At 35.2% G+C, this 25,188-nt stretch overlaps 1 protein-coding gene across 1 annotated transcript in view; it reads right to left on the bottom strand.

The window, feature by feature from the left end:
• lrmda (leucine rich melanocyte differentiation associated) overlaps positions 1-25,188 on the bottom strand; it is a 299,333-nt gene that overhangs the window by 91,287 nt on the left and 182,858 nt on the right. Inside the window, exons 3-5 of the mRNA XM_066693246.1 lie at positions 19,434-19,565; positions 17,885-18,019; positions 14,398-14,524 (exon numbers count right to left, since the gene is read on the bottom strand). Of these exons, the coding sequence (XP_066549343.1) occupies positions 14,398-14,524; positions 17,885-18,019; positions 19,434-19,565 (394 nt within the window). The remainder of the gene's footprint in view (positions 1-14,397; positions 14,525-17,884; positions 18,020-19,433; positions 19,566-25,188) is intronic.

Here is a 25,188-nt window from a genome sequence, read left to right as displayed (position 1 = left end):
GTTGTACACATTTTTGGATCATATATTTGTTTGGGTTTTATTATATTTTTTAGATGTATTAAAGACTTTAATTGTTTCAGTCTTTTGTCAACATGTAACCCAGAATGTATTTATAATTCACCACACTATCACAATTATTACAATATAAATACAGAGAGATGCATTCATCCTAGAATAATTGTATATTACAATTCCATGACTGCAGTCTGTTTGCTGTCTGCCTTCTCCTAACATGAGTGTCACTTCACCTCTCTAACCCACAGGTAACGCAGGAGGAGTGGGGGTAAATAGGGGGCTTGTGATCCTGCTGCTCAGTCACCCACTATATCTAAACAGCAGTTGGTTGTTGAGAAAAAGAACCATTTTAGACAGCCAACGCACTTGGGCCTACATACCCTGATGACAACAACCAGCCAGTTCTAAATTTGATGGGACTAGCAGTAGTAGATAGTAGTTCCTGTGGATCTTCATTTAAACTTGTTAGTTCCTTACTCATTTGCACCACATCTGAAGAAAGCCATCTAATTTTGCTTTTGTTTAAATATCACATTCATCTTAGTTATTGAATATTGATATTACTGAATATGATTAATCTAATGAAAGAATCCTTATATAGTTGATTCATGACTAATGTTTGACAACATTTCACCCACTACTCTCTATCTTTGGTGACTTAAACCTTTAATTGAGCAGTTTTGAGACAGTATTTGAATCCCCTTGGAGCCCAGCATGTTTGCTCTCGGCTAGAAGAGTCAAACGGCCCATCTGGAATCCGTGCCCAGCGCCTCCCTCTCATGTGAAAGCTGCTCTGCTGAGGTTGTCAGTTCCACCTGTTCCGACAGGTTTACCTCGCCTGACCTACAGATAGCCCTTGGGGACATTAATTATAGAACAGCCTGAGCTGTTGAAGAAACACAAATGGCTAGATGTTGTTACAGTCCCTGTCACCTACTAATCATGTCTTGTGACATGATGGGGCTTTACTTGATCAGGTTTCCCATTAATCATTCTGGCCTTACGCTTAAACTCTTTTTCATAGAGATTAAAGTTTAAACCCCTCATCCTGGTCCATTCCACCTGCCTGAGAGTCCTAACCACTCCCACACTCACACTGAATAGATTAGGGTCCCCCAAGGCATTGAGAACCTATTTATTTACTTCATGCCTTGTTAATAGCCGGTCAACCGGTTTCAAATAAAAGGCCATCCAGTTGCGGTCATTTCACATTTCAATACAAATTGGTTATAATTTAATTGGGTAATAAAATATATAATTATGTCTTTGTTTTTATTTATTTTTTAGAAAACAGACAGACAAATAGCATCAGAAGGGTGAAGAGTTGTGTTTTCTTACCCTATTGTAGAAGTGAGTTTTAAATTTAATTCCTGATCTAGATTGAACTGGGATAGTGAGCTTAGGTATAGTAGACAACCCAGAAGAAGACAAATGACTGTGAACACCAAAACTGGACAGTTTGTTTGAAGACACTTCTTAATATATATACACTAAATTACCAAAAAGTATTTGTAGAATGGTCAAGTACCAAATGACAGCTGTTGACAATGCATTTTCAATGACTAATGCAGTCCTCTTCATAGACATCAGGAGGAATACAGTGCCATTCCTCCCACAGCATAGTTTTTCAGTTAGAGAAGTTGGTCTCTGAGCTCTTTAACTGATTTGCCATTACAGTTTATCCCAGAGGAGTAAGGGTTAGGACTGAGGTCAGGACACTGTGCAGATAATATAAAAGGTTTTCAACACTATTCTCCTCAAACCACTGTGTTACTCTTCTTGCTTTTTGACATGGCAACATCATTGTAAGTTTATGTACTTCAGAATAAAATTCTGTCAATACTGACAGTACACTGTTGTCCAAAATACCGATGTACTGGCAGGCACGGCATCCTTACGCTTCAGATTTCATAGCATTATAAGCTTTTGAATCCCATGTGTTCATTTACAGATTTGAACTTGGGCGTTAATATAAGATATTTCTGCCAAGAAATGAATGGAACATGTAAAGATAAACCAAAAGGATGAATTTGTTTTGAGTATAGCAATGTAAGATTAAAGTTAATTTTGTGCCTGTCATAAGACACTAGAAACACAATCAGAGACTTGTCTGTTGTGTATTGAGGATATTTCTAAAAAAATTATGATTAGTCACACATTTTGAAGGTTATTATGGCTTAACATAGAAATAAATAACATTGTGCTGGGTTTTCTTTTTTACATCACAATGTGCCTTAATGATGCACAGTTAATACACACTAAATATCAGTGTCTTCCAACTTAGACAGCTTCAGAAATAATTGACCAATATGTTTCAAGCAGAGACACAGTGGGCAGAGAATTCAATCGAGCAACTGACAGAATCCATTGAACATGTCACTAAATCCTACAGTACTTACAAAGCAGTGTCAGGTCAGGGATGATGCCGTTGCAAGTTATTTGTGAATGCATCCATAAGGGTACATTACCTGGTTCTCTACAATACGCTCTAGTTAACTCATTTCCAGTTGGTATTCCTGCTTACGAAATGCCAAAGTTTACTAGCTGTCAAAAGCATAACAGAAATTCCTTCTGGTCTTTGGGTGATAAACAGCAGATATGCTTATAGCAAACAAAGAGAAAGAAAGGATACACGATTCGAGGTGGAAACAATATATGAATATTTCACAATATATGAGAATATTTTCTCATTTCATGTATGAATTAATGTAGCATGATAGGATGCTTAATCAGAGACTAGTTAAAGAGTAGAAGTCTAGTATACGTACTTGTTGGTCTTATTATAGGTAATATTACTGTGCATTTTATCTTGTGACTCTTGCTTTTAGCGTTAAACACAGTATACTGAAATGGGTGTGAACAGGTCTCCTCCAACCTCAAAAATGCGGAAACTCACAAAAATAACAAAACTGATCTCATTTAATAAGCATGCGATCCTTCCTCCATCTGCACAAGACTATCTTCATAACAGGTTTGTGCAAAAACCTTTAGATGTGTTAGTTCATTGTACTACGATGTCTGCTTATTATATTTTATACTGATTGTATTACTGTACTTTTGTAATGCTTTCGATTATGTTTTATACTGATTGTATTATTGCACTTTTGTAATGCTTAAAAATGTTTCTTGTGTAAACTGTAATTCATAAGGGCACTGCAAATAATTAAACAAACAAATAACAAACAAACAGACACATAAATAATCGGTATTTGTTTCTTAGCAGACGCCCTTATCCAGGGCGACTTACAGTTTTTGTGTATATATATATATACACACACACACACAATATTATGAATGAGTTCTCATTAGTCAAAACATCAGAAAAAGACACCTCTTTGTCTCCAATATTGCAGTAAAGTCAAAGTGACTCATCAGTCTTTGCAAAATGAAAATTTAATGAATGCTTGTTTGACATCAGGGATTAATTTTGTTATTATGCAAAGTTAAAGAAAGGCAGAATAATATTTGCCTTTCAATTTGTGAAGAACAAGTATTTCATCGGGATATGAATCACCAGTCAGCTCATGAGGAGAGAAAAAAAAGTCCCAGCTATCAGCAGCCTAGCCCAGACTCCTACCTGCCAGAACTTGACCTGGCAGCCACAGGGACACGAATCACAATAGCAGAGCTGGTTTGAAGACTTACTTAAAGCCCCAGCTTTACCAGGTTACCAAACAATACACCCATACTAAAAGCATCCACAAAGGAGCCGAAAAATTGTCTGCTTTAAGTTCACAATGCTGAGCCAAGGTCTGTTTTTTTTTGTTGTATATGTTTCTATTCAGCGGTGGACTATCGTCGTCTTAGGAATGACAGTAGGTGGAAACGCTATCTTTCATTACACAAAGTATAAATAGTGTAATCTATCAGCACTGTCAATCATGATGATTGATTACAGGCTGTCACAGAGGAGAGTGACATATTAGAAAAGTTTTGTTAACAATGCCTATTGCTAGTCTGCCTGCCACAGAAGCTGGTGATTAATGTGTTGTCAGCCTGTAATCCCACACCCCTGGCTAATGAGGCAAGAATTTATCATCTTTACAGAGTGGCAGATGTCAGAAGGAAAGGAATCCAAGTGCTGGAAACAATATACTTTTTCTTACCGTGCCTGACAAGTCTGACAGGCTTTAAGAACCACAAAGAAGCCTTGTGTAAGCACAAACTTAAATGAGGAACTTTCATTTGGCATCTTCTTTAAATTCTGCAAATCAACAACTATCCCTCAGAACAGACAAAATAAAAAAAAAGTTACTAAAACTTTGAACTTGCATCTCCTTCGGGCCATAAAATGTATTGTATGTTTCAATTGAATACTGTCACCTGCACGAAGGGGGAAAAAAAAGCTTCTTATTTTTTTCATTTTATTTTGGTTTTTTTTCAAATGCGGCGCCTCTTAAACTGCAGGGAGAGCTTCTGCAATCTGTATATGGCAACATGTTTATTCTGCATCACAATGCCTGAATTTCCAATTATAATGTCTTTTGCACAGTGCATGTCTTTTGAAAATCTATAACACTCATTGCAATATATTTACAAAATATAAAAACTAAGTTGTGTTCACAGTTGAAGAGGAGTCGATACAATATTAGCATTTGCAAAGTCAGAAGGTGGTATGATTAAGTGCGTGATTCATTTCTGATTCAGGTCATAATTGTCACATTATGATAAAGAGAAAAGGTATGCTGAGATATGTTCTGGCTCAGAATTATTTCAAATATTGCCTCATGATACGTTTCCCACAAAACCTAAACCCCAGCACACTCCTAAATTGCAATATGAATACAAAGGAGTTCACAAACAAGCCATCTGTGTTTAATTAAGCTGGCAACATCTTATAATCATCTGAGGAAAACAAAAAATTAAATTGCAATTGAACTATAAAGAATGATGCACTGGGATTAAAGTCCCTCCCAAAAGCATCGAATATTCTACCAGCAGCCTGTGTTCTATAATTGCAAAGAACATCAGTTAATAAGTATCATAATTGAAGTAAAACAGTAGTTCAGGAATAATTAGCAAAATTGTAGCAACTTTTGCATACTTTGGGGCTTTGGAAAACATGTAAAAAGGAAGGACTCATTCATCATCTACTGTACACATGCACAAAGCTGGATCTAAACAATTCCAGGTGCTCACTGAAATTGTGGTTAACTGGAAACAATCAATGCTATTTCCAAGTCTTCAGGAATCTGTCAAGAGAGGAAAGCCTTTCTAATGTCTATACTAGCAAATATGGAGATATATTTATCAATCTGTTACATACTACAATATTGTGTAGTAACATTTCCCAAGGATTCACAATCAATGAATAGGATTCAGTCTCCACCTTTTCCTTATTACAATCATCTTTTAAAGCCTGCATATGCGTTGAAGGATTTAAGCTGGCACAAACCTTGCGTCACTAACACCTGATAAAATTCCACGTTACTTATGTAACCGCTGAGTGAAACAGCATTTGCCTCTTTCAAAGCTGCTCCTTCAGGTTTGTACTGGCTTCAAACATCTGAGGGTCCTCAAAGCTTTAATATGGTCTACAAGGCTTTTCAAGTTCTGCAACAAAGTATATAATATGTTCCCCAGTATGATAAATGGTACCATTCAATGACCTGATAAATCTAACAAACATGGCAGAAAAAAGTTCTATTGATTAATGACATTATTAAACCAATGATTTACCTAATAAATATAGAACACATATTATATATATATATATATATATATATATATATATATATATATATATATATATATATATACACATACACACACACACACTTTTATATATATTATTTATGTATAAAAACGTTTTATACAATATTCAAACTTGATCATTTATATTTACATACCCAAAACCAGACATGATATTGAAAAAAAATTAGCAAAAATACTAACTAATGGGAATTTGCAAATTAGTCTCTTGTGTTTTGAGGGGAAAGGAATAACATCAGTTCAAATTACAAGGCAGATCTAAAAGAAACACATGAAAACATCTGCTTGTAAAGTGTTTGTCTAAACTTGCAATAATAATATATTATTCATACAGGCTGGGTCAAATGACACTCAGGTCACACACCCTATCTTTGAACAAGCTAATAAATCAATCCTGCAGCAATTATTAACCATCATATACGCCTTTAAACTTTTACAGTGTGTTTATGATGTGCAATTTAATATGATTTATGAGTCACCCGACTAATTGCAGTTGTTTTTCTGGACACTGCCCCTGTCCTGACCTTTCCCCAGCTGTGAGATCACTTGCAGGAACTTATCGGCTTTACTCAAAACACTTTATTTCTTGACACTTTAGTGTTAAAAAATGTATCTGTATTCCAAGCCTCAGCCAACAGATGATGTGTGGATCTTTCATCTTTTTCTGAATTACAGAAGGAGATGATGCCTTCGCAAGTCAATCTTTTTCTGTCCAAGTGTAGACCTGTCACCCTTATATGGAATTTACTTATATATACAACAACTGTTAAAATCCAGCAGGGGTTCATAAAGGCCCTAATGTTACTATGACTCTACTACAATATGACTATTTTCCACTCAACTACAAACTACACTCCACACCGTTAAGGGGGAAAAAGTTTCTATTGTAAAAAAATACATATATATAAAAAAAAAAAAAACTGAAATATAATAATTGGATAAGTCTTCACTACCCTTGAATAATACTTGGTGGAAGTATCTGTATCCAGCTATATGTTGGAATCGGTCTCTACCAACTTTGCACACTTAGATTTGGCATTATTTGACCATTCTTCTTTAAAAAACTGTTCAAGCTCCGTCACATTCCTTGGGGAGCTTTGATGGACAGCTCTCTTCAAGTCATGCCACAAATTGTTGATTGGATTTAGGTCGGGGCTCTGACTGGGCCACCTCAAGGTGCTTTGGGTTATTGTCGTGCTGAAAGGTCTGAATCTGTCCCAGTTTCAGCTTTCTTGCAGAGGGCTGCAGGTTTTCCTCAAACCACCATGCTTCACAGTAGGAATGGTCTTCTTTGGGCGATGAGCTGTGTTGGGATTGTGCCAAAAATATATTCACTTCACTTTTAGGCCAAAAATGTTACATTTTACTTTCTTCGGACCACAAAACATTTAGCCACATGGCTACAGAATCTTAGTGTTGTTTTTGTATACTAGTATACAAATGGGATTTCTTGAGTACCATACAGGCCCAGGGATATCCGTCACATGCACTCTTTGCCCAGTCTTGCAAAGTTGCCATAGGCTTCTTTCTTGGTCATCCATTTGGAGGGAGAGCCTGCTCTAGGCAGGGTCTTGGTGGTGCCATATACCTTCCACATCCTAATAATCATCTTCATTGTGCTCCAAGGGAAATTCAAGGCCTTCGATATTTTTTTATACTCATTCCCTGATCTGTGCCTTTCAACAACTTTGTCCCAGAGTTCTTTTGCAAGATGTGTAGATAAATTCATATACAGTAAAATGTCAATTAAATGCCCCCAGCGTTTATTCCAAATAACTACAAGAAGCCCCGGCGTCAAATGGAGACCGGCGATTGTATTAAACATTCATAAATAAAAAGACATCTCGAACTCACGCAGGGTAATAAGAGCCTGGAACCACTGCTTCATTGTAGATGTAGGCTAATAGGCCAGGTGTTTATTTACTTATTTTTGTAATTATTATTATTTTTTCCAATAATATTATTATGCTTTCCAAATATGCAAACAAATCACATTTAATGAATGGTGAACTATACACTGGATTGAAAAGAAGATACCGGTAATTCTGTTAGCAATCTAAGATTCGATATACTGTGATCTCTCACTAATAAACAAAAAGCACTTGTGGAAATACGCTTTAAACAAAACCATCAACATTACACTTCATTAATGCATCGTTTATGTCACAACTGACTTTAACTTTTTTGAAATTCGTTTTTCTGCATTTTTTTGTTGTTATTCTGTCTCTCACTGTTAAAATACACCTACCATTAAAATTATAGACTGATCATTTCTTTGTCAGTGGGCAAACGTAGAAAATCAGCAGGGGATCAAATACTTTTTTGCCTCACTGTGTGTGTGTATATATATATATATATATATATATATATAGTTAAAGTGAGAAATAAATTAATAAAAACACACGTGATGGTGTTTTTTAAATTAATAATAAGGTATATATACACTGATCAAAAAAATTAAGGGTACACTTAACATTGATTTCTGAACTTGGAGTGTTCCCTTAATTTTTTTGAGCAGTATATTTACTGAAAACAAGAAATCCGGGTAACCCGGATTTTGTTCACATGATTATACAAATCAACCCGGCGACTATTGGACACCGGCTGCTATTTGAGACCCGGCGAGTATTGGAAGTTTTACGGTATATATATTATTATATATATTTTAAGCATTTTAATTCCAGGCAACAAAAGGTGAATATTTCATAAGCACTGTGTGTGTGTGTATATATATATTTAAATTCCTGTATGTTTGCTCTATCTTAATCCTCTTAAAGTCCCTTGCAACCTGACAGTGATGAACAGTCATCACCAGTCATTATTTCAATTATCATGTACTCAAGTGGTATTCTGAAATGCAGTAAAGGATTTTTTTGTGTAAAGAGTTACTGCATAATGCATGTTATATAACTTGAAAAATTAACATTAATATTGTTAGTTATTATTATTATTATTATTATTATTATTTTTATTTCTTGGCAGACGCCCTTATCCAGGGCGACTTACAACATAAGACTTATAAATACACTGTCTTAACAAAATTTGAGGGCAAAAAAAAAAAAAAATGTATATGTATATTAAGTAAATATAGGAATCTATGATTGCCTTGCCCACAAACAATTTGTCTTTTACTGTCTTTGACTTAGTAGTGTTAGTTTTCCCATTGAGAACAATAAGATATTTGTGCTTTTTCACCAAGGATGATTTATTTTATATAATGATTTGGCATACACACTAAAGGCACATTCATGCCGAGCTGCACTACATGCTGTTAATAATTTTCTGGATGCTCCAGGGAACCCATAATTCTCAAGTACCGAGATGAACATTGCAAGATTTCTATTTCAGAGTATTAAATAAAATAAATAAATAAAATTAAATAAAAGAAAATCAATGGTAATATAGTCCGTTTTCAACCTCTGTATGTTTTTAACAATTACACCACAATTACGTTGTGCATTACTCTGACCTATCCCTGTAGATGTATTGATTCTGAACAAAAAAAAAAAAAAAACACACTCACAACAACCCATTTCTACAGATTGAAGATTACTTCAATGCAGGTGAATCTTTAATCTTAAATAAAAATACGTAGTGCTTTTTCTTAAAAACGAATTACATGTTTTGTTCTTCAAAAGTAGACTGAAGAAATGGAACTACAACTTTTTTGCAGACTGTATGCTTACAGCATACTTGTAACAATGTTATTACAATGGGTTCCAGCTCAACAGAATACAAATACAATGGAAGCCTTATGTGGCCTTGCACTTAGTGACGTAAAAGAGTCAAATGTGAAGTCATACTGAGGCCTAATAACTAGGTTGGAGAAGTAAGCAGGATGTATTACATAAACTCACCCATACCAAGAAAACAAAAAAGAAAGACAAGGAATATGTGTAACACTGTAGCTGCCAATCATGCTTTTAGACTATTTCTAATACAAACATCTGTTAAGATAAAGCCCTCAGAACTTTGACAAAGACAAGGTGTTTCTTCTATATTGTGTGTTTTGGGGGGAAAGGGGGAGAACCGTTCAGACAACAATAGTTTTACATTATTGAAAGACACAAATGTACCGGGTGCTTTTCTTTCTTCCAGACAAAACAGTTTTGATTAAAGATGTTTATCTTGGTCTTTTCCTCTCAATCCCTCTGTGAGGTCTCCATAAACTGCACAGTAATCTGAACCTGTGGTGGGTAACCTGGCCCTGCATTCTCAGTGCAGACATAGCCAAACCAGAAATGACAAACTGGTTTTAACATATTTAAGCTGCTTAGAGCATCAGTGACCCAGATAACCTCATGTACTCAAAAATAAAACAATCCACTATTTACTTATTGCCTAAGCTATATTCTACAATTTTCGTTCTTAATGAGATAATCATTAAATATGAAGCCCCTGAGTAATATTCTCTGAAGAACAGTTTGACCCTAAATTAAGATTATTAGGCCTCACCAAAGTTTAATTGCAACTCTTAAAATGTGGAGGGAAACAGCACAATGCCAGAGTATTTCAAATAAAACAATTTATGACAGCTAGGTTGCCAAAATGTCTTGCTGAATTAATAAGAGACTGTTTTTTTTACATGTATGTTTTATAGCAAGTAAGGCTCAGTCACTGGTTAACATTTTGGAGCCACGGAAAAGGTTATGAATTTTGAAAAGTTATGGCATTCATATAGTATTAAGGCTTACTGCTGTTTTATTAAAGACATATGGTCCACCAAAGTACATATATTAAATGCCATGTTTGAAAAGCAGCAGCTTGAATCGCGGTCACACTCAGTTCTGACGTGACTCCTGAGGTTTCCAAAGTTCAAAACAGTTCCTTTTATTCTTGAAGATTAACCATACCCATAAATCACTTTCATAACATATGATTTCTTAATTTTACTGCATGAGAGGCTTTGGCATAAATGTTAATCCTTTTGTGAGTTTTATGAAAAAAAAAAGAAAAAAAAAGTGGTTTTGGCCACACATTGCAAAAAGAAAACAGACCCTGCATAGTGCAAAGTGTTGCTTGCCTTCAATTTCATCCTGTTTGAAGCTAAACATGTAAACTTCCTATAAGGGCCAAATGAGGTACTAAAAAAATACAGTGCATGGGATTATATGTCCAACAAACACATGTATAAAAGATTTAACCTGGAGAGATGGGGTCTGTTTCCTTAGTTTCCCATGAATATGCAATGCTCTGAGAGCAAAGATTAATGTAAACTGGGTTGTGTAATGGGTCTAAAATGAAGATGGGTATACAACCTATTTAGTTACAGGTTTCCAGTTATAGCATGTCATTAAAATACATTACCTGACTGTTCATAAAAAGCCAAGACACAGAATTTACTTATGGTTCAAACATGATTTGCATCACTGAAACTTAAATAAATGCACATAATAATCGCAAATACATCACTTAAAGGTAAAAAAAAAATCATGTTGTGAAATATGTACAAATGCTCCCTCTGGACTTTGAAATAATGATAAAATACCCTAGACCTTGCAAAGCTTAGAGGATCTAAGCTCTCCTGGTATTTCAGAATTATTTACACGGAATCCACAGAATACTAAAATGAGTTTTATTCAATTACTGATGCTGTCATTCCAGGAGAAACTTAGCAAAAGAAACAAGGGGAGCGCTAATTATAGTGTGTTGTAACATTGTTAATGGCACCCTGTCTTTTACTGTAAGACACCCTACTGAACAAAACATGAAAGCAAACACAAATATCTAATTATGCCATCATCTCCAGTGCCCACATTCAGAGTAGGTTTGTCTACAGTCTCCATTAATTGGTGACCTGCTCTATTGGTCAGCAGACAATTGGGATGATGATGAAGGCAATTAAGGACAGAGTGTACACATGCCCCGCAGAGCCTGTTATGGCTGCCATATCAGCTCTTATCAAACTCAAAACAAAGGGTATGTAAATGCCTCCATGACAGCCCTGCTGCACACGCAGGACGCTTCAGTCTGGCCTGCTCTTGCTCCTATATGTCTTCAAAGCAGGGAACTACCATCCACTTCAATAAGCTCGGCTCATTACTGCACAACCTTATTTCATAAAAATATTATGTTATTTTGCTTTCTTTTGTTTTTGGTTCTTACAGTCAAGTTGGTATTGGTATAGTCATTAGTATATATTTGTTTTGTTTAGTTAAGCAATAGTATGGTACACATACATTTAATTTCATTAAAATACTATATGTTTTCTAATATATATATATATATATATATATATATATATATATATATATATACACACACACACAAAGAGAGGCAGTTGGATGAGTATGTAATCACATTTGAAATGTATACTTAAAAAAGAGTTTGACTTAAAGAAGAAAATAATGGAACAACATATACAGATGTCGGTTCAATATAATTATAATATTCATCAAAATGCATTGCTTTGTTTGCTTATTTTTAATGCATCACTTTGCTAGCCAAAACCCTACTTTGACTCTGTTGTGAACATTCGTTTGTTCTGAGAATTCAACCCCTATAATTATTCATTTTAAACTTCTTAAAGGCTGCTGCAGAAATGTGTTGTTAATTTATAATTAAATACATCAGGGTTTCTATTTACAGTTAATCCACATACATTTTGAGGTCAAATCTATCCATTGCCCTTCAGTCCAGAATACAATTGATACGAATATACAGCATAATATAGGTAAAAACTAAAAGACAGGAGAATCCAGAACCTTTTGGCATTTTGTTTCTATTTCTTCATAATTAATCGATCTCACAGTCATAGTCTGTGGCAGTTTATCATATAAACAATCTGACTTATTTTGAAAAAACTATCTACTTCAACAGTTCTGCATTTAGGACAATGTAGATGCAGACATAAATCAAAACATTTACACACATATATATATATATATATATATATATATATATATATATATATATATATATATATATATGTATATATATATATATATATATATATATATATATATTCTTAAAGGGTTCATATTTATTATGTATTTATCTATTGTATTTATTGTTCGTTTCGTGTATCCTTTGCATTTGTGTTTTGCTTTCAACTTGTAAAGCACTTTGAAACACCTTGGTGTGAAAGAGTGCTATATTAAATAAATGTTATTTGTATTATTATTATTATGATTATGATTTATTCTCCACAAATGAAGTATGAAAATACCTTTCTTCATTCTTTGTCTGCTAATTCAAAGCTTTTTTGCATGCACCATATCAGTGCTTTGTGAGAATGTCACCTAGGAATTAACAATACAAAACATGAACATTTGGAAAGACTATATGTAGTATTCTTCTCTAAATGCTTTCTCTAGCGTAATTTGAGATTTATTTAGGTATTACATCAGCAGGACACCTTTTCTTGCTGTAATATCCCCTGGACTATAGCAAAATCCAGAGCTCTTGGGACATTGAAAATAACAGGTCTGGTTGATAAAAAGTGTGAATATTTTATGATCATCTAATAGCATAAAATCAATTATTACTACGGTGGGATGTTTTTACATAGAAAAGACAAAAAAGTCAAGCCTAACGGTGAGGCAAATCTAACAGATCAGAAATTGTGTTTAAAAACTACCGTGCACCTTAAACAAGCAGAGAAGAATAATTAAAAGGCCACAACATAATTAAGCAATTCTGACTGTCATATACGTGAGCTGTCATTTTAATGTGAAGCGCTGTCAAGCTCAACAACACAACCTTGACTGGACAGGCGCCGTCTACTTTGATCTGGGCTTATGCATATGAAATGAGGTCAGAATCTGGTCATTAAAAAGAAACTCCCTTATGTGGTGATCAAGCATTGCGAGAGCATTTCTTCAAAGGACTTTAGACTTGGGATTTGTAAAGGATTTTGACAATAAGGCATGTATAAACAATGTACAATAAGAAGAGAAAGATGGATTAGATTATGGTAACTGCTCGTCTGTGGTATTACCACACATCTAAATTACTGAGGCAAGGAAAGAGCAGGAAGGTTAAAGAGGTGATTTTGTTTTTGCTCTTTTCCATGGATGTCTTTCACACTGTTTTGTAAAAAACAGAATATGCTCCACCCCTACACTCCCATTTTTTCCCTCCTCTTGACACAGAAGTGAACTTTTCTTAGTTTACTGTGAAGCTGAACAAAGAAAACTAGATCAGAAAAGTTAAAATGCACTACAGTACCTTCATATAATATGAACAGATTCAAAGAGTAGTTAACATAATTTTGTGTTTAAATGTTTGAAGATGTAATATTTGCTACAGTACAATAAACACGTAAATATAGTTTACACTGTCATAACAAACACTGTCTAGCCCATGCATTGGAAAAACACGAGATCTCTAGTAAGTTTCACATTAGAGTGAAATAAATGTGACTATTGGTATAAACTGAAAGGCAACATGTGAACTCACTGACACTTTATAACCTGCATAAACAACCTTGCAATAATATGAAAAAGTACAATACAAGGACAAAACAATGTCTGGTTAAAACATTTTACAGGGTCTTCTTCAGTTTTACAACACAGCTCGAACTTACTTTAAGAATTCTTCCCATCTTTTGATTGAGTGTTCGAAGTTATGCAACATAACAAAACAACTTGGGAAGAAAAGATTGCAGTTCATAAATCTTTCAAAAACTAAGCACTCTGAGAGTTATTGTTCCCCTTTAAGGGGCCTTACCATATCAAACTTGGGCTTCACCACCTTCATAAAAGCACCCCGAGCATTAGCTTCCTCTCGCTCCTTTTTGTTCACTTTTCTGGTGTCCAGGAACTTCAGATTAGTGAGTTTGTGCAGCACAAAGTACCTACAAAAAGTGTCAAGAAAGCAAATTATTGAATAGGGCAGAAATAAAATCTCAGATGTGGAAATTGATCTAGAAATCTAAATGTTTCCGGACAATCCCTTTTAAAACTGTTCTATACATGCCTAAGTTTAGGAAGCCTTCTACTTTATTTTATTAGCTAAGACAATTGTACAGGGTTTAAATGCTGAGGTTTACAAAATTCAATTACACATTTATTCATTTACCATTAGGACATCAATTAAAATAATAAAAAAAACACTTTTGAGCATTTCTTTAATTAATGGCTTCATTAAATGGATAAAGTGTAGAAGTTATGTTGATAGTTTAAAGTAGATGGCTTTCAACACCTTGACTGCATGGATTGACCAATAGGATGTTTCATGGCTGGGGCAGGAGTCATTCGAGTCGGTAAACAGCATTCCCCATTTCAAAGTGGTATACAAGTTTTAATTGAGATGTTGTGCTGGTTTTAATTTTTAGGTAATTAAAAGATTGCATGGTTTCTCCAAGAGTTTAATATCCTGGAGCGACCTTTTTGGGAAGTTTTGTTGCCTACCCTGTTGAAAAAAAGTTTTCAGCTTTAAAAGCATTCAATAAACCGTTGAATGCAAAATGATAATATTAAAATAAACATCTGGAATACTTCTGCCAACCTGTCATTTCAGCAACATCACATAACATGTTTCAAGCTTTCAGACATGCTGCATCTTTCATTCTAGGGGGGGTGGAAGTGTCATAAGATAATGGCAGACATACATTGATGACAACAGATTCTTTCATAGGAAGGCAAGAATCGAAGGAACCAGCATGTCAAGATTGAAACTCAAAGAAAAAGAGACACCACCTAAGTGGAGGGTGAAAACAGATGAATATATAGGTGAAGACAGCATCCCAAAGAAGGAATCAACAGATCCTTTACGTACCAGTGAAAGACAAATTGATGAAGATGAAGATGAAGAAGGCAGATAACGAACAAACCCAGAGTTTTCAACACTGTCAGATCATAGGTAATGAGATCAAGCCTAGATGGCATTGAATAAAGTTTATATCATAAAATCCCTATTAGGCTTAGTTAGGCAAGTCCCTCCTGGTGGAAATGTCTTTAAAATAAAATGCATGGGCATGGAACTTTGTAAAAGAAAATAGTGAAGAGGATTTTTATTAACAAATCTCCACATTCTCATTTTGGCTAAATGCAAGACTAATCCAGGCCATTTGTAGTCAATGCTCTTATTCTTAATGTGGATTTTGCTTACTGAGGTTATCAGCATCGAGAGCATTTCTACACTAAAATACGAAAATAGCCTAAGACATAAGTCAGGCCTGATAGTCATGTTAAGAGGTCACCTTCTATAGATAACCCGATCTCACTTCTCTAGGCCAGACGACATGCCTCTGTCAGCCTCTTGGAGATATTAATGGTTCAATCAATCTGTTATGGGGGTAAAGGAAAACAAAAGGGCAAAAATGCATTGAAACTGTCAGCAGGTAATATCAGGAATGTTGCTTGCAGGTAAGTAATTTTGGAAGACAGGAGACTGCCGTCACAGAGCAAACCAGCTACTTTATCTAATACTGCAAAGCAAAATGGCATGCATGTGGCTTCTCATAAACCCTGCGCTCCAATAAACTGTGGGTGATTTTGCCTGTCAGTGTTTAGTAACTTACCTTTCACAGTACATTAACATCCAGGGAGGAGATACATGTGAGTATTTATCCACAACATTTGAAATCGGTAGGAAATGCATTGCATTGCAGATTGCATTTTTTAATCCTCAAAATAAATAATTATTAGTAGTACAATCAATATTATTTTTAATTATAATAAAAATCCTAATCATAATAATAACAACAACAACAACAGTGTGTAGCACCAATTTTGATTGAAGTTAAATGAAGGAAAAATAACAACAGACCAAAGACGGACAAAGGAAACTATAGAATGGATCCCAAGAGATGAAAAAAGATCTAGAGGATGACCACATAAAAGATGGGAAGATGAAATAAGATTTTCTGGTGTGACCTGGAAAAGAGACACTGAGGATCAACTGGGCTGATACATGTGTATGTATGTGTGTATACTTCCTGAAGCTAATTTGAAAATGTTGTATGATGCTTGAAGTCAAATTGTAGTCCCACATGATTAACCATGAAGGTGCTTTAAAACGTACCTGCAGGAGAATTGCTCATCTACCTTTGATCTTCTAGTATAAATATTATAATAATATGATATATATTTTATTTATGAACTGAATTGTCAATCATTCCTTTAAAACACTTCTGTTAATGCATTTTTCATTTGATTACATTGAATCTGAATTTATTAAATAAACATGAAATAAAAATTAGGCAAGACAAATTGTGTTTAAGGCCACTCCTCCAATGACCTGTATGTGGCCTAATCTTGTCAGATATAAAATTCACATTAAAATGAAACAACAGTCATGCTTATTTTGATGTATTGCTATGTGACACATTATAAATATTATATCATGTAGCCACAGTAGATGTCAATCAAAAAAGAATGTCTTTCGTCAGCACTAAATGAACCGTGGGCTTTTGCAAGTGAATGGCTCCTTTAAGGTACTTCTTTGTGGTAAATGATTAATACAGCACACAGAAAATGCACTTAGAGGGAAAACAGTAAACTGAAAGTATATATTTCTTTTTAACGTTCTTCTTGCTGAAAACTTGATAAATTGTGATTGCATAGTGCAGCAGTAACTTGCTTCCATCAAGAATTGTTTGAAAGCAAATTAATATATCATTGCTTCCTATACGGCGGGATAAAATATCACAGTTTATGTTAATGACAATTCCGACATGAAATCGATTTGCAAACTAAGATTCAGAACATAGTAATGGAAACTGAAATACATAATGACACCAATTTTCAAAACATGCTTAATGGAAGAATATTATGGCAATAATGCAATGCAAGTGGATATCAAAATTGCTACAGACATCATTTAACTTAAGAATGTTATTTACTAACTTCTGTATATTAGACCATTGCTTCTGAAAGAAATTAACCATAAAAAAGACATGTACCCTTGAATCCATGGGAAAAATCACACCTTTTACAAATAATGAGAAAACTTTGTAGCTGTGAAGAGTACCTTACTGTAACCAGGAGGACAATACTCCAGAAAAAGTACATTTTTACCTCAGATTGCTGCTAGTTTATTTCTGTCATGTGCCTCTGATTTTTGGTCTATATGGGGAAGCTCAGAAATGAAAGAAAACATTATTTAAAAACAAATAAATTGAGCCTAGCTAACACACACACACACACACACACACACACACACACACACACACACACATGACCGAATGATCATCTAATGCTTTTTTGCTAACCTGTATCTCTGGTAGTCATCCTCGTCCTTATCCAGGCTGACAAGTTCATTGGGACAGGCTTCATTACCCAACAGGCTAAGATACTCCAGTGAAGGTGTCACTTCAGCCAAGTGATCCAGCAGGGATTCTATATCGGTTATGTGTCAAAGGCCAAGGGTTAAGGATTCAATGATTTTAATTAAAATAGCATTTATTGAGCAGCGGCCATTGGCATAAAGCATACTTCTTATATCAAATTTACCACGGCCCTCAAAAGCCTGTCAGTGTTATTGTTTAGACCGCAAACCGGGGGTAAATTTAAGTCACAGATTTTGGCATATACTGAAAGAATTAATCTGTTTTGTCCCTTGTTTCTTTCTTCATTTCCTAGGTGGCTTGGTGCAGAACATTAAAACATTGACAAAATGATGGATGCCGTGTGGTAAAATGGTTAGCGATTGCTGGAGCCGTGAAACTTTTCCAACGTGGAAACAAACAGCTACTTCACAGCACATTCATCACTAATACATTCACTTCATTGGAAAATGAGCCTAAAGTGTCAAAATACAACAGCACTAATGCACCACTTGAATATAAATGCCTCTGTGCCACTGTAAGACATAAATAATTACCCCATTAGCATGTGCAGGCCACTTCAGAACTAAATTCAGTTTGGAGGCTGTGACATTAACTTCACCGCACCAATATTTTTTGTTGAAAAATAATCTTATTGCTTGTCTGTCAATTGACTTTATAGACATAAATATTCTAGAAGGAAATATAGCACATTTTTGGTTGCCTACATAATACTATTAGTGTGATATTACTTTAAATCTTTTTTTTTGGTAGATAATTTGTATGTATAGCGAACACAACTCAAACACTTGCAAAGTAATAAAAAATAGATAACATTGGTAACTTAGACAAGGTCAGATAAAATACAGATAAAGTATATAAAATTAATATAAGGTGCAGGAGAGTAAAATGTTATCATCCCAAACAGCTTTGTGCAATATAACATACCAGTCACACATGTATAGTAAACCCAAGGACTGAAATTTGCCCATAATGTAAAAAAGTATATGTATTTAAGCAAAGTAAGTAACATGCAGGAAGTGTCATCACTTTAAATATGTGAGGTTCTTATGCAACTTGTAATAAATTATAGTTTCTTCAGGTTTCAATAAACGCTAAAATAAATTAATGTTATCTCTCTGTCTTGATTACTGTAGACAATGCACGAGCGCCAGCTGTCCTTTGCTTATTTACAGCTTTGTAGAAACATTGCCCTTCCTTCATATCCTTTACTCCACTAGAGGTCACCCTGGCACAAAACCTAGTCATCAACCAAAAATAAGAACTAATATTTTTCATTTTGTAAAGTGAAGTATAATCTTTCCTGCAATAACTGATCTTCCATCAATTAGAGATGGTAAAAGAAGAAAAAAGAAAGATGCAAAGCTGCTGTGCTTTATAACCATCTGATATAAAAAGATATACAGTATATAATCAACTCCCCTTTAAAATAAGTGCAACAAAATAAAAAGGCATTGAAATCCCCGTTGAAAAGGATATTTGGTTCTTATTGAGTGTTAGGGTATGGAGGTGAGGTAACCTGGGCAACCGCAGGTCATTTCCGAGGAGATTGTTGTCCACAATCAGCTCTTCCAGCTCGCTGAATGCTTTCAGCCCCTCCAGTGACCTGCAATGATAAGGCAACAGGAAAAATGATATGGCACTAAATCAGGAAGGCTATTATGTGTAGAAATAAATATTTCAACCTTCCCTTTCAGGAGCTGGAATAGTTTGGGTTTGGGCCCGTCAAAAGGGTGAATGACAAGAATTAGTGGCAGTGAGATCCCTGGCATGGCATCACATCCTTCACACGCTGGCAGGATGAAGGATGAGGGTCACTTAGTGAGTAGCCAGGATTCAAAACAAAAGGCCTCAGAAATGGGGTCTGCAGGATGAATTTGTCAATGTCTTGTGCCTTGAGGCACCCAGCTTCGCCTGACCCTAACCTCCATTCCCAAGATAAATAACTCTGTCACAGTTCACCTTCACTCCCTGGACACAAATTTAAGTTGTCATCCATCATTTCTGCACAGAACTATAATATTCCTCCAAAGGTAATGGATATAACTTTTAGGATTATTCTGCAATAGGCCCCACAGGGTTTGGAATATAGACTTTTGTAATATCGTTTTTAATCTATTTTTAAATATATTAAAATAACCTTCCCTAAAATCCCTTGCTCTCATAGGGCTCCCTCTGCATAATAATGATTGAGTGTCTCTTTCAATGTAACACTGGGGTCCTTGCAAAGTTCAAGCAGTGGACGGGGCACAAAGCCGGGGTGTTTGTTTCTTAATCCCTCACACTGCAACAGCTGACAACCTACAATGATAATGCGTCTATACCGCGTTAATTGACATTTAAAACTGTCAATGGACAATGAATGATTCTTTTAATTTTAGGTGGGCTGAAACCTTTAAAAAGCCAAATGCTAATCAGATATACATACTGTATATAGATAGACAGATGGATAGATGTGGATATTTCAATAAAATAAAAATGACTCCTGCAATCGATTTTTATTTATAATTAACTAACAACAAAACAACAATCAACCACCAAACAACATTTTATTCTCAAAACGGACACGTTATCATCATCAATGTCCACCTCCCTGATATGCAAATCCAGCCTCATGAGGTACTAATAGATCTTTTGTACCTGACCGCAGTCTCTTCTCTGGTCAATGTCAGCATCATAATGCATATTGTCCCTGAGTTATGTTATGTAAATATAATACTCTTATCATGAGAATCTGCAAATGGTTGGCAACTAGCACTGAGAAGAAAGCACAAATCCAAAAGCGCTTCAGGGAAGGCATAAAACAAAATGACAAGGCATGAAGTGGGACAAAGGCCTAGGAACACTAGAGGGAGTTGCCTATTGAAACGGCTTTCTCTCTCTGTGAAACCCAGACTCGGTACAATAATACTCACTTCCCGAGCAAGCAAATAAAACTGTGCCCAAATCCCCTTACACCTGTCTGATTTTGATATTTTTTGCCATGTAATGTTATTAGCTGCTCAGTTAAAAGGGAGCTGCATTGCACAGGGGGTTGCTTATTAATTGTTGTTTTCATGTCACCACCGCCGTGTGCACTTGGTGATTTAATCAGCTAAATTCACAGCCAAGGGAGAGGGACAGGATCATATCTAATAGAAGGTGTTGATGATTAACATTAATATTGTGCTGCCTGTAAACCGTGTAATACGAGCCAGTATTATTTGTATTGTTCAAATACATTATTTGGAGGCAATTGGTAGAAAAATAGGATTCAATCCATCGTTTCTCTCTTTCTATTCGAGTGCTTCTACAGGAGTGCTTCTTTACTCGTATTTCTGCAGACACGGTGCTCAGAAGGACAATGTCAATACCGGGAGCTGTCTTGCCTTGTTTTTGAGAAAGCTAATAAGCATCATTGAGCTGTGTGTGCATGCAGCTCTCTCCCCGAGCTCTAATGACCCGAGAGCTGCCCATTATCGTACCCACAGGTAGGATCTGTTACCTCACTCCAGGACTCGCAGCTCTCTCCCGGAGGAGCCCCCGCACAGCCCAGAGATTTTCCTGGCAATTTCCAAAGTCACATCAAAATGACAAAATATCACAATCCATCCAGCTCGGCCTGATTCAGACGGAAAGAACTTTAACTTTCCACTGTAATTAACCCTATCCTTGTTAAGATAATTATGATCAAGCTCCCTGTCACAGCTAATATTGCGACATCTTTGCCCATGGCTCATGCGTCGCCCTCATTAGCTTTTACCAAAACAGTGTGGAAAAACAAGCAGGAATCACTGGCCTCCACTGCCAAGGCAAAACAGACACCAGACACAAGAAGGGCTGATGCGTAGTGATCTCTGTACAATACACAAATGTACATCATTTTGTTTCATTTCCAGCACCTGTCTACCTTGGATTGCTTCTCCTGATGCCATGGTCTCTTTATTTCATATACTATTTTTCTTTCTTCTGTGAGGTGTATAGTATACCTATAGTGTACTCATTTAATCCACTCAAGTTATAGTTTACACTTATTAAGTTGAAATGAGACAAGGTGCCTATTTTTGATTTTTAAATGTAAAGCTACATTTCAATAAACTATTTCAGTCTTATCTTTTTTAAATGGAAAATAAATATATAGGAAAGTCATGCTATTATTATTATGATTATTATGATTATGATTATGATTATGATTATTATTATTATTATTATCAAAAATTATAATAGTAATAAAAAAAATCTCCAAACACTAGTGATTCAATTCTTTGATGAATTTATTTCTGTATGTATGTCTATTTATTTACAAGGATTACCTTATGCTATAAATTCTGGGAGCTTATTCAATTACCATGAATAAGGAAATGACAAGTCAAGGATCAAATCTGGATGAGCTGCTTCAATGAAAAGTGTGAGACTTTTCAGCTCCCACATCAATATACATACTTCAGGCAGATAATATATGCTAAATGTAACACTTTCAAAGAATCGTTCATTCTAAATCACACCATTGACGTCTTTAAATGGTAGTGTGTTCTTTTTTTTAAGTAGCCTTTATATGCAAGTAAATTACATAGGCCATTTTGAAAACAAACAGAAATGACATAGATGAAGACAATGACAGAGATGGCTAGACAGAGATTGATGGATCGAAAGACAAATACTAATGCAGACATGCTGATTGATAAACTCCTGCTGACAACAGACAAACACTTTGGGGTTATTGGTTGAAATGTCAGTCACTTGAGCCATTAGTTTGCATGCATTTCAGGTCAGATGTCTTCAACCTGTGACCAAGAGGTAAATAACCTAGCCTGTAAGACTTGTGTGAGACAGACTGAAACATTTTCACTACAGAAGTGTCAAAAAGAATTTCATTAGGAGGATTTCTTAACAAAGGTGCCTTCTACGGTTTCCAAAATTAAACAAACTCCTGTTTGTAACAACACTTGACCTTTCGGGATCATTTTCAATAGCCCCCACCCCCTCCATTCGGAGGCAAAGAGTACAAAGATGGCACTTGGGGATTTGTTTCAAACGGGGAAGGAAGATTTTCTTCTTCTTCTTAAAATATAAGAACCAACCAAACAAACTAACAATACAAAATAATGACAACAACAACAAAAATATCGTATTTAATGTATTGAAAATGCCATGTTTTTTATGTTGGGTTTTGAATTATTAATATCTAAGCATGCCAAAACATTTCATACAATTCTGTTAGACATAAAAATTGTTCGGTCCGTAAATAAGAATAAAATAAACAACAAAAGAGCACTTTTGAGGGACCTCCTTTAAAAACAATTATCCTCGAAACTACCATTTTTTGTTCTTTCACAGAATAAAATCTTTTCCCCAGACACTGGCTCTGTGTTCTCTCAGTGGCCCATAAATCAAAATTCTTTCCTTCAACGCCCTCGTTTTTATTTTATTTTCATCCCTTTGGTATTTTCCTTTAACATCACCCTTAATTCTTCTGCACGTTTGCTGTGGTTTTTCCTCTGAGCCAATAACCCCTAAAAGGCCAATCTTTCCTTATTTTTTTTTACAGATTCTTTGAATCCTCATCTCTGTTCTGACAGTCATGTTCTGATGATACTTTGATATTTGTCTTTTTCATATCCTCTGCTCCTAAGAGCCTGCAATGTTTCTGCAACAGATTGTGGGAACTGAAGTCCCAGAACAGAAATATTACGATTTGATTGTAGCCCTCTCCTTCATAAAGCAAATGACTTTCCCCCTCAACTCCTGACTATATTTGAAAAATATGAGTGCACATGTATCGCAGGATCACCCTTAAGAAGTAACTAGTAACTAGCATACATAAAATATCGATTTCTGTAAGAAATACTGCAATAAATCTATAGTCTTTAAATAATGAATGACTTATTCTTTGTTGGCTCAAAATGAGCAGTAGAAAAGAATACATTTTCAATTTCTGTCTCTAAAACTTGAAAAATCAGTATAACCTCAGGCCTTGTTTTAAAGTTTGAGGGGTAGTGTCACATCAAAGACAGGCCTCCAACCAACTCCAGTGTGGAAAAGTAATGTTTTTATTCCAATAAGGCAGCAGAGGCTCGGGAGTGACAGGCAAATTGACGTGCTGTTCAGAGGGCAAAAGATAAATGTTTGATGAATTGGCCAATACTGGAGGAGTGATGGGCTTCATATGTGCATAATGGACTAGCTGCCTTTCAGTTCAGATTGCCTGCCAAGATAAGAAACCATAATGAATGGGCGAGCGGAGTGCGGCTGTAAAAAGTACGATTTGACTGGTTTTAATAAACTTAATAAAAAGTATATGGAGAGCAATGTTTATCACAATGAGCTAAGAGAAGGGAGAGCAGGGCTACTGCGAACTGAAGCCCAGGCAGCTTGATTAGACCTCTTTCAAGGACCCAGCAACATATTAACAGGGCGCTTTATGTTACACCTGCATAGCATATTATATCAAATGACATGACCTATAAGACTCATTTGTTTATGGGCCTTTTTATTATGATTATGATTATGAGTCTTATTTATGAAAGATCATGAAGAAGAAGAAATACAAAAACTAATCTCAGTGTAGAACTGAATGCTGAATGCATGCTGAATGTTCTTTTAATTGTGTCCTTCAAAGTTATTGATTTAAACACTGTTTTACTCAGCTAATATACCAAAATGACACCTTTAGGCATTTTTAGATACACATTCGTTTGCATCTGATATAATTATGTAATTTAATTATTCATTCAATGTAATTAAATCACACTTAAAAAGCATTCTATTGAACACATCACTTCTCGAAAGATATTAATCACATTTCAAACAATACTTATTCCCTACAATTAAATATATTTAAGACACTTTTAAAGGAAATATGGATAGTTAAAGTCAATACAAGCTGCAAAGTAAAGTCTGGGATATAATTACAGTTGACTCAGAATTGTGTGAAGACATTATGTTAATAAAGAAACCTGGAAGTGATATGCACTACCAGACCATCCTTATTGGGTTCCACAAAGACAAATGACCTCAAACACAAATTGACATTGACCTGCCAGTCTCTCTGAGGTCATGTAAGCGTGTTTACTTAATCTAAATCTATCATTATTAATTAGAAACAGTAAATCTGTGAAATATATTAATTAGAAAACCTAAATGAGGTTTATATATTTCCACTTTACTTTTCTAAAACGATCCATTGACTGATCTGGTTTCATTTGTGATGCTAAGCATAGAATTAGTCCCACGAAGCTTGATCACATGCA

Source organism: Amia ocellicauda, chromosome 20 (assembly GCF_036373705.1).
Source record: "Amia ocellicauda isolate fAmiCal2 chromosome 20, fAmiCal2.hap1, whole genome shotgun sequence".
NCBI lineage: Eukaryota > Metazoa > Chordata > Actinopteri > Amiiformes > Amiidae > Amia > Amia ocellicauda.
The sequence above is the reverse complement of the archived record's forward strand: the minus strand, read 5'-3'. Positions and strand labels throughout refer to the sequence as shown.